Raw genomic sequence first — 12,572 nt, 5'->3', positions numbered from 1 at the left:
TTGATATCTACATATTCTAGAACATTACCCTCACCAACACTGTTCTCAGCATCATCAAGACCCCTGTCCTTGGTGAATACTGAAGAGAAGTATTCATTGAGAACCTCACCCACTTCCACAGCTTCCAGGCACATCCTCCCACCTTTGTCTTTAATCGGACCTACCTTTACTCTCGCCGTCCTTCTGCTCTTCACGTACGAGAAAAAAGCCTTGGGATTCTCCTTAACCCTACTCGCCAAAGCCTTTTCATGTCCCCTTCTCGCTCTCCTCAGCCTTTTCTTAAGTTCCTTCCCTGCCACTCTATATTCCTCACGAGCCCTGTCTTATCCTTGCTGCTTACACCTCATGTATGCTGCCTTCTTCCTAACTAGTTTTTCCACCTCTCTCGTCACCCACGGTTCCTTCACCCTGCCATTCCTTCTCTGCCTCACCGGGACAAATTTGTCCCTAACATCCTGCAAAAGATCCCTGAACATCGACCACATCTCCATAGTACATTTCCCTTCAAAAATGTCATCCCAATTTACTCTCCCAAGTTCTCGCCTTATAGCCTCATAATTCGCCTTTCCCCAATTAAATATCTTCCCGTCCTCTCTGCTCCTATCCCTGTCCATGACAATTCTAAAGGTTATGGAGCAGTGGTCACTGTCCCCCAAATGCTCACCCACTGATAGATCTGTCACCTGACCTGGTTCATTACCTAAAACTAGATCTAACATGGCATTCCCTCTAGTCGGCCTGTCAACATACTGTGACAGGAATCAGTCCTGGACGCACTTAAACTCCGCCCCGTCTAAACCTTTGGCGCTAAGTAGGTGCCAATCGATATTTGGAAAGTTGAAATCTCCCATTATAATAACCCTGTTATTTTTGCATCTTTCCAAAAACTGCCTCCCAATCTGCTCCTCAGTATCCCTACTGCTACCGGGGGGCCTATAGAATACTCCCAGGAGGGTAACTGCCCCTTTCTTGTTCCTAACTTCCACCCATATTGACTCTAGAGAGGATCCTTCTACATTATCCACCCTTTCTGCAGCTGTAACAGTGTCCTTGACCAGTATCGCCACCCCTCCTCCTCTTCTCCCCCCATCCCTATCCCTTTTAAAACACTGAAATCCAGGAATATTCAATATCCATTCCTGCCCTGATGTCAGCCACGTCTCTGTAATAGCCACAATATCATAGTCCCATGTACTTATCCAAGCTCTCAGTTCATCTTCCTTATTCCTGATACTTCTTGCATTTAAGTAAATGCACTTTAGCCCATCCACCTTACTAATTTTATAGCCTGTACTCTGCTTCTCCTTCCTCAAAGCTTCTCTACCTGTCAGATCTGACTCTTCCCCATCCTCTTCTTCCTCTGACCTACTCCTCCGGTTCCATTCCCCCTCGCAATCTAGTTTAAACCCTCCTGAATCACCCTAGCAAACCTGGCCGCAAGGATATTGGCCCCCCTCAGGTTTGGGTGTAACCCGTCCTCTCTGTCCAGGTCCCACCTTGCCCAGAAGAGATCCCAATGACCCAAAAATCTAAAACCTTCCCTCCTGCACCAGCTTCTCAGCCACGCATTTATCTGCCACCTCCTCCTATTCCTACCTTCACTATCACATGGCACTGGCAGCAATCCCGAGATTGCTACCCTTGAGGTCCTGCTCTTCAGCCTTCTGCCTAGCTCCCTAAACTCACTTTTCAGGACCTCATCCCTCTTCCTACCTATGTCTCCTTTGAACATTCCCCCCTCACCGTAAATGCATGTCCCCAGTGTTAGACATTTTGACCCTGGGAAAAAGATACCAGCTGTCTACTCTGTCTCTGCCTCTCATAATTTTATCATCTCCCCTCAGCCTCTGCCGCTCCAGAGAAAACAACCCAAGTTTGTCCAACCTCTCCTTATAGCACGTACCCTCTAATCCAGGCAGCATCCTGGTGAACCTCTTCTGCACCCACTCCAAAGCCTCCACATCCTTCCTATAATGGGGCGACCAGAATTGAATGCAATACTCCAGATGCAGCCTAACCAGAGCTTTATAAAGCTGCAACATAACTCTTGAACTCAGTGCCCCAACTAATAAAGACCAGCATTAGGGTCTTCTGCAGTTGTTGGTCTCTGGAGTTATAGCTGTCAGTTATCCTGTGAGGCACCTTTTTATACATTTCTTTCCATAACTCCTAGACGTTGCTTTGGTTCTACAGCCAAATGTATGTCCTTTCCTTATGTGTGCTTGTTTCTTTTAATTCCTTCAAATCCCTGCTGGCCTCCATAATCACCTTATCCAACTGGCCCACAATTATCAGAGTTTAAGTTTGTACAACTTACCAGACTGTCCCTGCTACACAGGATCCCAAAACATCTGTGCATTTTCTGTTTTCCTCTGTGCTCAGGGATAGTGGGATGTTCTCAGGGCTGTAAAGCTAAATCAGTTGAAAACCTGCATCAGTTCTGCTCCCACAAAAGCAGTGAGCAGATGTCCAAATGTCAGTGTGTCCCTTCTTCACACAGTCCCACTCCATGTTGATCATACCTCTACGTTTCCAGTTGTAGAGTCAGACAGCACAGAAACAGGCCCTCCGGCCCAGATGGTCCATGCCGACCAAGATTCCCACTTAAAATTTGCCCGCGTTGGCCCATATCTCTCTAAACCTTTCCTATCCATGTACCTGTCCAAGTACTTTTTAAATGTTGTTAATGTACCCGCCTCACCCACTTCCTCTGGCAGTCCATTCCATATACTCACCACTCTCTGGGTGAAAAAGTTGCCCCTCAGGTTCCTATCTCTCCCCTCTCACCTTAAATCTATACCCTCTAGTTCTGGATTCCCCAACCCTGGGAAAAACACTGTGCATATTCACCCTATCTATGCCCCTCATGATTTTATACACCTCTATAAGATCATCTCTCAGTCTCCTACGCTCCAATGAAAAAGTCCCAACCTGCCCAACCTCACTCCATAACTCAGCCCCTCGAGTCCTGTTCTTCTACTTAATTCTTTCTCCCTCTCTCTCGACTGTCTACGCAACCAAGGTCTCCCTTCAAACTGACTGAGCTTTGGTTCACCTGCCCTAATATCTCCTTGCGCGCTTGATAACGCTCCTGTGTCATAGTTAAGACTTGCTATGTTCGAGGTAGCACAGGGTTGGAACTGTGGTCCCTGCCAATAAAATTCACAAAAATAAATGATTTGGCCATTGTCAAATTTCTGCACAAATTGGCTGCTATGGTTCCTACTTGAGGCACTTTCAAAGTACTTCATTGGCCTCAGAACATTGACGGAAAGTCGCTGGAGAAATGTGCAACCTTTTCTTTCTACTGAGACCTAATAAACACAACAGAATAAAGGCATTTGTTTAGAGCACATACTGATTACAGCGACACGTTAACAAAAGCAGATGGCAACACAGTCAGGTACTGAGTTGGGGATGGGATGGTTCACAGCAAAGAGTCGATTGTACACCACACAAATTTAATTTAATCAGAATGCAGAGCATTTAGGGAGCAGAGGTTACAGAAACTACTGCAATTTCACCCACAAAAGCAGCGTGATTTCCTCTGAAAAATGTAGAGGGAGGATAGTTATATATAAATTCTGTGGAGAAGATGGTCACTCAGAGTGGGAGAGTAACCAGACTTGGAGTAACCCCATCTGCATGGGCACAGAGTTGAGCTCATATGCAATCTTATTAAAAATCACTTGTGTTTCTCTGCTGACATTCACTAAGTGGTTATCATGAACACTGAGGGATTCTGCAGGAGAGTTAAGTCCATGGGATCAATAACAAAACACCTTTTCTCACGTCCAGCCATCTAACCGTGCATTTAGCACTGAGGGTAATTCCTATGTATAGAGTTTTCTCCGGCTGACTGTTTTGTTAGAAGTGTTCACCAGAGGGAATCTACCCTAATTTGTTCAGAGTATCACTAGCCATAGTTGATGGCTACAAAATACTCACAGCTTAATTTGTGGAGAGACTGGAGGCACTGGGTTCATTCATTGCAGAGCACAGAAGGTTAAAGGGAGATTTAATGGGATTCGTTCAAAATCAGGAGGGGTTTTGATGGAGTAAATGAGAAACTAAATCTAGGGGCAGGAGGGTGGGCGACCAAAGGACACAGAGTGAGGGGATCAGTGGAAGAACCACGGAGAGGAGGGGAATGCTGTGACCTGGGATGTGCTGCCGGAAAGGGCAGTGGAAGTGGACTCGACAGAAGCTTTGAGAGGGAAGTTGGTTAAGTATTAACCTACAGGGCTGGGGGTTGGGCCTGATCAGAGACTCTCCAAAGAGCTGGTCCAGGGAATGAAAACAGTGGGCAGATTAGTGTTGGTGTTGCAGCCCTCGTAGCAGAAACTGGAAGTGCCCCGTTACAGCACCGTAACTCTTACACAAGAGGAAAGATTTGCACTTTACTTTCAGGGTATCACAATGCTTTATAGCTAAATCAGTAATTTTACGTTGCACTTATTATTGTAATGTAGGAAATATAGCAGCCAATTTGTGCATAGCAAGCTCCCACAAAGAGCGATGTGATAATTGTTCTATCGTCTTTGTGCTGTGGATTGAGTGGTGAACATTGTGGAGGACACTGGGAAGGTTCCTCCTGTCTTCCCCAAGCCACCAAGTGCAATCTTTGCTTTAGAGCTTTCATTGTCTGATACGAAAGGTTGCCCCTCCACCAGTGAGGCCCTCCCCCCCTGCATCATCATCTAGAGTTTTCGGTATAGGACCCACCATCTCCAAGTTCAGGAGCGTGAGTGTGACCCACTGAGGGACCACTACCATACACCAGTGTGTTAGGTTCAGGGGATTTGTTTTGCCACACCGTAGATAATGAACCTTCCTGCACTTCTTTCCGTCAGCAATCATTGTGGAAAACTTCTCGCTTTTTTATTCCACCGAGGAGGATCAGCTCCTGAGTTACAATGACCTTCGCCATTTCCAAATCATTTGGAACATGGTTGATGACAAGAGAGAGGTAAGTGACCAATCACAGCACAGCCAAGGGTTAAAGTATCAAGGAGCTTAAATGCTGAAATACTCTTAAGGGCATGCATTTAAGGTGAGAGGGGAAAAGTTCAAAGGAGATGTGTGGGGCAAGTTCTTTTACACAGAGAGTGGTGGGTGCCTGGAATGTGCTGCCAGGGGTGGGGGTGGAGGCAGATATGATAGAGGCATTTAAGAGGCTCTTAGATAGGCACATGGATGTGCAGAGAATGGAGGGAGATGGGCATTGTGTAGGCAGAAGGGATTACTTTAGTTAGGTATTTAATTACTAGTTTAATTAGTTCGGCACAACTGTGCTGTATTGTTCTCTGTTGTGTGGTATGGAACAAAAAGAGGAAGGCTGGGGTGGAGAAGAATTCACAGGTAGCTATAATGAGATGGCAGGAATATTGAATAATATTTTGCTTATGGAACATGGAAGTATAAACCTGTGGGTGTTGCTGAAGCACGGTGCAGTGACCACGTCACTCCTTACCCACGCAGTCATTGACCGCAGTGGTCGGTGCCTACTGCTGTGTGTGGAACGATAATCTAGCTATCGACTGGGCAGTCCAAAGTAAGTACAGTAAGGGTGTGGAGAATGAGTTTATCGACTGTATGGGAGATGGTTTACTGGATCAGTATGTTGAAAAACCAATGAGAAACCAGGATATTCTAGATCTAATGAAAAGGGGTTAATTAATCTTCTAGTAGTTAACGGGTATTGGAATTGATTTAGTTCAGTTTGAAACCATGGTCTTAATTCCAAACAAAGCAAACTATGAAGGCATAAAGCGTGAGCTTTATGTTTGACAGTGAACCAGCAATGGCAACATTTAAGGAAATAACACATCGTTTGAAACAAACATATGTCCCTTTAAGGCATTAAAAAACAGGAGAAAAAGTGGTCCAACCATGGCTAACAAAACAAATTAAAGGTCTAGGGTAAAGGCTCGTAATCTTGCCAAAAAAGAGCAGTAAACTCTTTTCAGAAAACTTAAGAACTCAGTACAGAAGACATGGTTGTGACTGACCTAGTGAGAAGCAGAGACAAACTGTATACAGGCTGTCCCCAGGTAATGAACAGGTTCTGTTTTTGCAGATGTCCATAAGTCAATTTTGTCCATAGGTCAAAAAAATACACAAAAATCACTTGATATGGTAACCATACCTCCGTAATATTGCAATGAATGGCATCAAATGCACATAAGAAAGAACAATTACTAAAATTGGAGAGAGAGAGGAAACTAGTTCTGATGTTTGTAGGAACAAATGTATTTACATATGTTGGACTTTTGAATTGAATATTATGAGAGCTCGTTCATATATAGGGGCTGTCCATAAGTCAAGCGTTCTTAACCCGGGGACGGTCTGTAATCTTATTTTGATGTATAAACAGTAAGAGATTATCAAAAGTTAATATGGTCACCAACAGACTGGGAGAAATTATGAAAACTGAAAAAAAAACTGCAGATACTGGAAATCTGAAACAAAACCTGAAAGTGCTGGAGACACTCAGCAGGTCAGACGACATCTTTCCCCTCAGATGCTGCCTGGCCTGCAGAGTGTTTCCAGTACCTTTTGTTTTTGTTTCAGGGGGAAATTATATGAGCAAATAATGAAATGGCAGAGATGGGAAACAAATCACTTGTGTCAGTCTTCACAAAAACGAAACACTCCCAGAAATACTGGAGAACAGCAAGTTTAGGGGGTATAAGAAGATAAATGAAATTAGTACAGCTAGTAAAGACCCAGGTTAATCCTGACCTCGGGTGCTGCCTGTGTGGAGTGTGTTTCCCCTGGGTGCTCCGGTTTCCTCCCACATCCACAGGTGGTAGGTTAATTGGCTGCTATAGATTGTTTCTGTTGTAAGTAACTGGTAGAATGGGGAAACTGATGGGAACTTGGGGAGAATCAGATGGAATTAGCGTAGGATTATTGTAAATGGGTGGTTGATGGTTGGCATGGACTTGATGGGCTGAAGGGCCTGTTTCCGTGCTGTGTGGCTCTGTGGGCACTGTGGACCTGTCAGTATAACATTAGTGGTCAGAAAATTATGGACTCCCCACTGAAGGTAAATCGAGAAAAACGAGCAGGAATGAAACAATATAATGTTGAACTGTCGGCGATTGGAAAGTTTTGGAAGGTAAAGTTTTGCTCAACTAACGTCCTTAATGTTTACATGAGGTAACAGGGAGAATAGGGAAGGGAAGAGGTGCAGTGGGTTATGAGGAGGAAGTTCCTCCTCAAAGCACGGCCACCAGCAGTGGAGTGATTAAAATCTAGGATCCCGAGATGGTGGAACTGGGGGAGAGCAGAGATCTGGCAGAACGGAAGTGCTGCAGGAGGTCACAGACACGAGGAGGAGAGACCACCGTGGGATTTCAAACCAAGGGTGAGAATAGTAAAGTTCAGAGTCGTCAGTCTGGGGCCTTTTGGCACCTGGATGGTGCAAGTGTGGGCCCAGGTTTCCCGGTGGAATGAGGCCAGTCAGTCGTAGATTCATAGAGCACTGAATCAGGCCCTTCGGCCCAACTTGTCCAGTCCAATGAAGATGCCAATCTAAGCTCGTCCCATTTGTCCATGTTTGGCCCATATCCCTCTAAACCTTTTCCATCCATGTATCTGTCTGTTGAGTCTATCCCAGAGCAATCCCATTCCCCACTGATTTTCCTTGTAATCCATTCTCCCCCCATTCCCATCAACTTCCCCCAGATCCTACCACACACTTACTCACCAGGGGTAACTTCCAGCAGCCAATCAACCTACCACTGAGGATGTGGGAGGAAACCAGAACACCCGGGGGACCCACACGGCTGCACAGAGAACGTGCAAATTCCACACAGACAGCGCCGGAGGCCGGGATGGAACCTGGGTCTCTGGCGCCGTGAGACAGCGCAGCGCGGTGCCACATTGTGTGTTGGAGTAATAGTCTTGAGCTGGGCAGACACTGAGACAAGGGCTTCCGCGGGAGGATAAGCTGTGGTGGGAGGAATTAGGCGGTGTTATGGATACAGAGGCTGACTGGCCAATGTGGACACCGGTTCAAACTGGCTGAGCCAGTGGTGACGTGGCTGCCTGTTCCTTGCTCCAGGGAGCTATCCCGACCTCGCGCGTCAAGTTCCTGCTCCGCCTGTTACGTGGACGGCTGGAAGTGGACCTGGAGAAGGACAAGCTATTGTTCAAGCACATGTGCTACGAGATGGAGAGGCTGCACAATGGCGGAGATGTCACGTTTCACGATGTCCTCAGGTAAAGCGAGAGACTTCCCTCTAACTCACTGCATAGTGGTATCGGTTCATTCTAGCCAGAAGAGCGTGGACATTCTGCAACCTTTGGTCTCAGAAGGGGAAAGTTAAGGAATAACCCAGTGAAGGGCATCAGAATTAGGGAAGGGTTTTGATTGGATAAACATGGACAAAATGCACTGCAGTTACTCGCCCAGGTAAATTCTGACAGCACCTCCCAAACCCACCACTTCGGTCACCAAAAACAAGAGCATCATGTGTGTGGAAACACCACCACCTGCAGGAGCCCCTCCATAGAGTTATACAGCATGGAAACAGGTCCTTCGGCCCAACTCATCCATTCCAACCAAGTTGCCTACCTTAGCTAGTGATATGGCCCATATCCCTCTAAACCTACACCACACGACATCCCAGTGGAAGGTCTTTCAGCTCCTCAGTCCTGTTCCATCAACCAACATGGTCCTTGGCTGATCTGGCCCCGAACTCCATCTTCCCGCCTTTGGTCCACATCCTTTAATCCGCTCCCCCAACAAGAATCCACCGGTTTCGGTTCAGAGGCTTCCCATGAACTGTTGAAGTTAGCGGCTTCTCGGGAGGAGAGATTTCCAGGCTCCCACCACCCCCAGTGTGAGGGGGAACTTCCTGAGATCACCCCTGAACTGCTGGGCTCAACATTTAAAGTTTTACCACCCGCCCTCCGTCCCATCCGCCAGTGGGAGAAGCTCTCCCTCTCTCACAACCCTCCCGTATTCTTTAATCATCTTAACACACCTTAACCCTCTGCATCAGAGGGAGAACCATCGCAACACCCCAACCAGTCCTCACTAGTTAACCCTCAGTTTGCATGGAAAACATTAGTTGTACCAAATAATTCCAATTTCCACGAGGTTTATTCATATTTGACGGAGACGTTTATTTGAATAATAAGCCAATCTCCTTGCCCTTGGGACAGCATGCTTTCATACAGGTCTGTGGACATCAGGAAAAGCCTTCAGCTGGAAGAACTACTGGCCAGGGAACAGCTGGAATATACCATCGAGGAAGAAGTGGCCAAGCAAACAATACGGATGTGGCTGAAAAAATGTTTGAAGCGCATCAGAGCAGTAAGTAATTCATTCCCCTCGACCGTCCCCAAAAAATATCCTTGGCTCTATCCTCAGCACAAGTGAATCGTTGAACAGGAGCCACTTCACACTGAGCCTTGGTTAGACCACACACGTGTTACTGTGGCCAGTTGTGCTCCCTGTGATACTGGACAGAAGGCACAAGTGAGATCTGTAGGGGTGGTGAGAGGTTGTACCTACGAAGGAGGTGGAACACGTCGGGTATTCTTCCAGCACAGAGAGGTTCAGTGTTTCCAGCATCTAATTGCAGCATTTCCTGTTCAGTGAATCCTCGGTTGAAGCTGCACATTCTCACTTCAGGCACTGGTTCCCACAGTCCTTTAAAGAAAGAAAGAAAGAATGTGCATTTGTACAAATCCTTCAGGATGCCTCACAGCTCCTTAAAACCAGTGAAGTGCTCTCCTGAGGCAGAGAGGTGCTGCAGCCAGTTTATGGACAGAGAAACAACGGCGGATCATAGAGTCACACGGCATGGAAACAGGCCATTTGGCCCACCCTGTCCACACTGACCAGTGGGCATCATCCGTATTAACCCCATCTTCCAGCACTGGGCCCATAGCCTTCCCTACCTGGGTGATTCAAGTTCCCATCTGGACATTTCTTAAATGCTCTCTGTGACTCTGCTTCCCCCACTTTCTCCAGCAGTGTGTTCCAGGTACTCCCCACTGTCTGGGTGAAGAAGGTCCCCCTCGGATCTCCTCTCTTACCCTAAATCTGTGTCCTCTAGTTTTATCTACCTCAGACACTGGGGAAAGTTTCCTGCAGTCTACCCCATCTATACCCCTCATAATTTTATATATCTCAACCATGTCCCCTCTTAATCCCCTCCACTGCAGGGAGAACAGACCCAGCCTCTCCAGTCTCTCCTCATAACTGAACTGCTCCACCCAGGCAACATCCTGGTGAGTCTCCTCTGCACCGTCTCCAGTGCAGTCACATCCTTCCTGTAGTGGTGACCAGAACTGCACACAGTCCTCCAGCTGTGGTCTGACCATTGTTCTATGAAGTTGGAGCATAACCTCCCTGCTTTGTATTCAGTGCCCCAACTAATGAAGGCCAGGATCCCATGTGCCTTCTTAACTACGTTATCTACCCACGGTGCCACTTTCACATGTCTTTGAATGTACTCCGAGGCCCCTCTGTTCCTCAGTACTCCCTGGGACCCTACCATTCATGGTACATGTTCTAGCCTCATTAGGTCATCACCTCACATTTATCAGGATTAACCTCCATCTGCCTTCACTCAGCCCATTTCACCAACACACCGAAATCACCCTGTGGCCTCAGAAGGTCACCCTAAAAGGCCCGCGTTTAATTCTGCCAATGTTATATGTTGACTGGAACAGTAGGGAGAACAGAGCTGCTCCTCAGAGGAATACCGGGGGATCTTTTACATCTGGAGACACAAGAGACTGCAGATACTGGAATCTGGAGCAACACACAATCTGCTGGAGGAACTGTCCTGATGCAAGTTTTCAACCAGAAACATCAACAATTACCCTCCTCCCACAGATGCTGCTGGACCCACTGAGTTCATCCAGCAGATTGTTTGTTGATCTTTTGCATTCACCTGACAGAGTTTAACGCCTGACCCTCAACAGCACAGCACTCCCCCACTGGAAAGACCTGTTTGCTGCAGGAGAGTGGGGAGGTTTTCCCTGGTAATGATCCCATTGCTGTTTGTGGGAGCTTGCCGTACACCAGCCCGCGACCGTTGTTTCCAACGTTCCAACAGCAGCCACCTGGCCGTTGAATGCTTTGGGCTGACCTGGCAGTGGGGGGGTGTGCAGGGTTCTGCAGGGGACATGCACCTTCCTGACTGACCGCCTCTCGTCCACTGTCTCCAGAAGCAGCAGCAGTCATGCAGCATCATCCACAGCTTGCGGGAGAGTCAGCAGCAGGAGCTGAGCAGGTTCCTCATCCCCCCCAGCATCGAAACAACACAGGCCAGCGAGGAGATGCTCGCCAGCAACCAGGACAGTGAGGCTCAGCCGGAGGTGCGTCCTTCAATGTATTCGCTGGGAGGAGGTTTCAGAATCAGATTTATATTGAGTTATACACTGGACAGGCTGGGACTGTTTTCCCTGGAGCGAAGGAGGCTGGGGGATGACCTTGCAGATGTTTATAAAATCACGAGGGGCATAGATAAGGTGGATGGTCCCAGGGTAGGGGCGTCTAAACTAGAGGACACAGGTTTAAGGTGAGAGGGAAAAGATTTTAAGGGGACCTGAGGGGCAAGTTTTCACACAGAGGGTGGTGGGGATATGGAACGAGCTGAGGAACTGGTTGAGGCAGGTACAATAACAACACTTAAAAGACATTTGGACAGGTTTGTGGATCAGAATCAGATTTATTATCACTGACATATGACGTGAAATGTATTGTTTTGCGGCAGCAGTACAGTGCAAGACATAAAATCACTATAAATTACAAAAATAAATAAATAGTGCAAAAATAAAAGAATAACGAGGTAGTGTTCATGGGTTCATGGATCTGATGGCGGAGGGGAAGAATCTGTTCCTGAATCATTGAGTGTGGGTCTTCAGGCTCCTGTACCTCCTCCCCGATGGTAGTAACGAGAAGGGGGCATGTCCCGGGTGGTGAGGGTCCTTAGTGATGGATGCCGCCTTCTTGAGGCGCCGCCTCTTGAAGATGTCCTCGATGGTGGGGAGGGTTGTGCCCGTGATGGAGCTGGCTGAGTCTACACCCCTCTGCAGCCTCTTGCGATCCTGCACCACTGATAATGCTGATATCTATTGCCCATATGTAGTTGCCCCACAATGCCTTTCAGAGGGCATTTCTGAGCCAGCCTTGTTACTCTAAGTCTGAAGTAACATCTAAGCCAGTATAATTTTGTATAATGTATGTTTACTTCATGTTTTTCTTTTGAATGTTGTGTGTCTGATGCAATGTGCCTGTGACGCTGCTTCGAGTAAGTTTTTCATTGCACCTGTGCACTTGTGCATGTGACAATAAACTCGACTTTGACTTTGACCAGGTAAGCACAGCAGGCTTTCTTCAGATGGGTTTTTACTAAAATCTGTTTTTTTTTTACATTCTTTTAATCTAGTTAATTTAATTAACTAAGTTTAAAATATTCAACCATCATAACTCTTGTCTGCAAGTCAATAGTCCAAGGCTCTGGAGACAAGAGGCAGCAGATGCTGGAATCTTGAGCAAATATAAACCACTGGAAGAACTCAGCAGGTTGAGCAGCATCTGT

The 12,572-nt window shown here is 46.9% G+C and overlaps 1 protein-coding gene across 5 annotated transcripts in view; it reads left to right on the top strand.

The window, feature by feature from the left end:
* nalcn (sodium leak channel, non-selective) overlaps window positions 1-12,572 on the top strand; it is a 135,476-nt gene that overhangs the window by 114,841 nt on the left and 8,063 nt on the right. For all 5 annotated transcript variants that reach the window (XM_052026246.1, XM_052026245.1, XM_052026247.1 and 2 more), the window contains 4 exons: window positions 4,854-4,969; window positions 8,072-8,229; window positions 9,178-9,328; window positions 11,197-11,346. In XM_052026246.1, the coding sequence (XP_051882206.1) occupies window positions 4,854-4,969; window positions 8,072-8,229; window positions 9,178-9,328; window positions 11,197-11,346 (575 nt within the window). The remainder of the gene's footprint in view (window positions 1-4,853; window positions 4,970-8,071; window positions 8,230-9,177; window positions 9,329-11,196; window positions 11,347-12,572) is intronic.

Source organism: Pristis pectinata, chromosome 11 (genome assembly GCF_009764475.1).
Source record: "Pristis pectinata isolate sPriPec2 chromosome 11, sPriPec2.1.pri, whole genome shotgun sequence".
Lineage (NCBI taxonomy): Eukaryota > Metazoa > Chordata > Chondrichthyes > Rhinopristiformes > Pristidae > Pristis > Pristis pectinata.
This window is presented reverse-complemented; position numbering and strand designations above follow the sequence as displayed.